This window comes from Astyanax mexicanus, chromosome 2 (genome assembly GCF_023375975.1).
Source record: "Astyanax mexicanus isolate ESR-SI-001 chromosome 2, AstMex3_surface, whole genome shotgun sequence".
Classification (NCBI taxonomy): Eukaryota; Metazoa; Chordata; class Actinopteri; order Characiformes; family Acestrorhamphidae; genus Astyanax; species Astyanax mexicanus.
The window spans coordinates 65,893,618-65,896,992 of NC_064409.1; the positions used below are offsets into that span (position 1 = coordinate 65,893,618).

Genomic DNA, 3,375 nt, shown 5'->3' on the forward strand with positions numbered 1-3,375 from the left:
ATTGCCATTTCTAAACAGTACCTTTCGGTCTTTTAAATTTTGATCAAACAAAAGTGGCATTAAATTAAAATATTGAGGTATAACTACAGGTAAATAGTTTATTTATAGTAGTGGTCTTTTAAAAGTATAGTCTGAAAAAGGACATTTTCGGTTTCTATTTATGATTTTCTAAATGTTTAGCACAAACATTACATTTGTTAAACCTGTCGGGTGAAGTGAGTGATGGCTTGTCAAGCCTAAGTTTTTTTTCTTGTCCACACAGTGACTTATTAAACATTGATTTGAGACAGTTTGTTGCTACCATGTACCTTCCACTAACAAGATACTTACAAAATGGCCTCAGGTCCATTGTTACAGGGAGTTTTCCAGGAAGCAGCATTGCTGGCCAGAAACTGTCCTCTGCCAGTTGTTTTAGCTTTGGATTTTACACACTGTGGAGTTAAGCAGGATTTTGCTGCATTTCTTTCAGTGATTTTCTGACCCCCTGCAGATCTTTGGCTGCATTTTCTTTGACATGCTGTAGGCATGTGGATTACGTGTGATGGCTATGCAATTTTACCTTAGTAGGCTTTTATTTATTCAACTCTAATCTGGCTATGTTTGGGGGATGGTGGATCTGTGCGTTTCAGTTTCCAGACGTTTTCCACAGCAAGCTGCTGGCAGTGTGTGTGACAGACCTGCAGGAGTCCAAGAATCAGTTCTATTCAACAGGCTGCAGACATGCACCGCATGATAGGCAGCTGCTTTGGTTTGGATCTTAAGGTTTGCATTTGCCAAAGGCCACAGTCGAAGGCGAAAAAGGCAAAAGTGCCAGAGGCAAGGCTAATGCGTCTGGCTGTCACAGTCAGAGCTGCGGTCTAGAAAGACAACTTGTCCTAGACATAAAGCATGCGGCTTTATCCAGAGGGATGTTGTGGATGTTGATCTGTTCTAAGAAAAGCGCACACACACTTACACACACACACACACTTTCTTACTTACTTTCATGCTTCTGGGAGAGGAGATAAGAAGTTCTTCACTGCAATCAATGACTTAATCTGCAATAAATTAACGCAGCGGAAGGAAAAGCAAGAGCCAGTTGAGCCTCAGAGAATCGAAGGCCAGCCAGCGTAGAATTCAATCCAACAGAACGTCTCTTTTTCTCTCTCTTCTCTAACACAGGAACGTTAACGTTTCTACACACACTCTGTTCCATCCTGAACAATTCAGCTTGCCTCAGTAACGGTAGTGTTATTGAAGTCTTAATTGTAGCCTTTTATATGCGTGTGTGGAGTGTGTGAAAGTAGTAGTTGTCTGTGTGTCTGTGTATGTGTGTATTTGTGAGCAGGTTAGAGGGAGGAGATTGTGCTCCAGTGAAGCACTATTAAAAAAGGATTCTGCTTTGTAGTCCTCATATGCCAGCTGGCATATATTAAATTCAATTGCTTTTGCACTAGCACTTTCAAAAGCCTATATTTTTAAACACAATGCATTAGAGAGGAACATGCAGTTTGTCGCTTATAAAAAGCCACTTTTCAGTTTTCAAAAAAAAAAAAAAAACAGTCAAACCTCAATACTGGCCTGAAAATTGTCTATGATTTGCACCTTTTGGTAATAGTAAAGTGAAAGGAGGCTTTTAAATATTTTCTCATATTAAAACTGTGCTATGGTGGTCTGATGTGGTCAGAAAGGCTGCATGTAACATGTTTTTTTTTTCAGCCACTATATCAGTAAATGCTATTGTATAATTGCATGTGTAATACGTTATTGTTGTTTTTACTGTATATTTAATGCATTTCTTCTGTTTTTCTCTTAATGTGTGTAATTAGGGACAAACGTTTCAGCATATTCAGGACATTGTGAAATCTCTACTGAGGGACATAAACAGAGCTGTCATCATGATTGGACGAGAGCATTCCCTGATTGTGAGTTGGAACAGATCTATTCTCTTCTCTTCTCTTCTCTTCTCTTCTCTTCTCTTCTCTTCTCTTCTCTTCTCTTCTCTTCTCTTCTCTTCTCCACACTAAATTAACCATTTTTTGCTGTAAAATATTTAGAAATCTTTAAAAGTCTTTAAAGCCAAAAGAAAACATGATCAACCCATAATGGTTTTACTAATTAATTCATCGGGATAATCAAATACTTTACAATGTTAATGTAAAAAAAAAACTTTTATCCAACTTTTCTTGAAAACTCTAATTGTTAAACTCTATTCACTAATCATGAGAAGGCAAAACAATAAACACAAAAACAGCCCGATCGTTAAATAAGATGCATAAGTCCCTAAGTTGTGCAGAGCAAAACAGTGCTGACCACGCAAATGAGGCCATTGCTTTCTGGAAGACAAGTTATGCTGTCTACGTAAAAGCACAGACTAGATTTAAAAATCTCTACCATGGAGAATGTTTACTTGTGAGGACATGAAGCCAAAATGTAGAGAGAAATAAATGTTTTCTTTATATCACTGTAGTAATGTAATAGCATAAAGTACAGTTTTAAATAACAATTTCAAAATTATATATATATATATATATATATATATATATATATATATATATATATATATATATATATATATATATTCATTAAGATTTGCATGTAGTACTTGGTGTTGAATAGTATATAAAACTAGTTTACACTACATTTTCTATGTATCGAAGTCATGTAAAACATCCTTAAAAAATCCAGGAAAATATTTTTTCTATAATTCAGCTTAATTCAAATGTATTTATATAGTGTTCTTCACAACAAATGTTGTCACAAAGCAGCTTTACAGAGATCTGGGTTTGAGCCTCCTTTGAACAATCTGACAGTGGCAAGGAAAAAGTCTTTCACATAAAGAGGAAACCTCAAGAGGAACCCATCCTCCTCTGGTCGACACCAGATAGCACAACAAATAGCAGAACAATAAGAATGCGGGACATAAATATTGAGATAATGAAGAGTGGGAAATAGTGAGAACCCTGAGGATCATGCATGACTCTCCACTCTGCACTTTCCATCTGTAGTAAACAACGTAACTTTAGATAAGAAGCCAACTAATCTATACCCAGATTTGTTGCTTTTGCATATATAATTAATCCATTGTTTCTTTGCTAATCTCTCAGGTAAGGTCAGATCACTTTTATCAGAACCTTTTTGTTGTACTGTGCTTAGTTTTCCTTAAACCCTTTTTTCTACTTAGGCCATATTGCTTTTTTTGTCTTTGTTTGATTTTCTGAAAGTATTTTCCTCTTGAAATATTCATATTCTCATAAAGAGGGAAATCGCTATGTCCACAAGCTCTTGCTATAGCTTCCACACTGATTCACTCTGCATCTGAATCTGGCCTTTTCTCAAAATAGAAAGCCTGACATATTGCCTGCCCCGCCACCGTCAGCAAACTGGAAACAATCG

General features: G+C 36.4%; 1 protein-coding gene across 1 annotated transcript in view; it reads left to right on the plus strand.

The window, feature by feature from the left end:
• LOC103035845 (dedicator of cytokinesis protein 2) overlaps positions 1–3,375 on the plus strand; it is a 117,808-nt gene that overhangs the window by 56,039 nt on the left and 58,394 nt on the right. Inside the window, exon 26 of the mRNA XM_007228015.4 lies at positions 1,809–1,904. Within this exon, the coding sequence (XP_007228077.3) occupies positions 1,809–1,904 (96 nt within the window). The remainder of the gene's footprint in view (positions 1–1,808; positions 1,905–3,375) is intronic.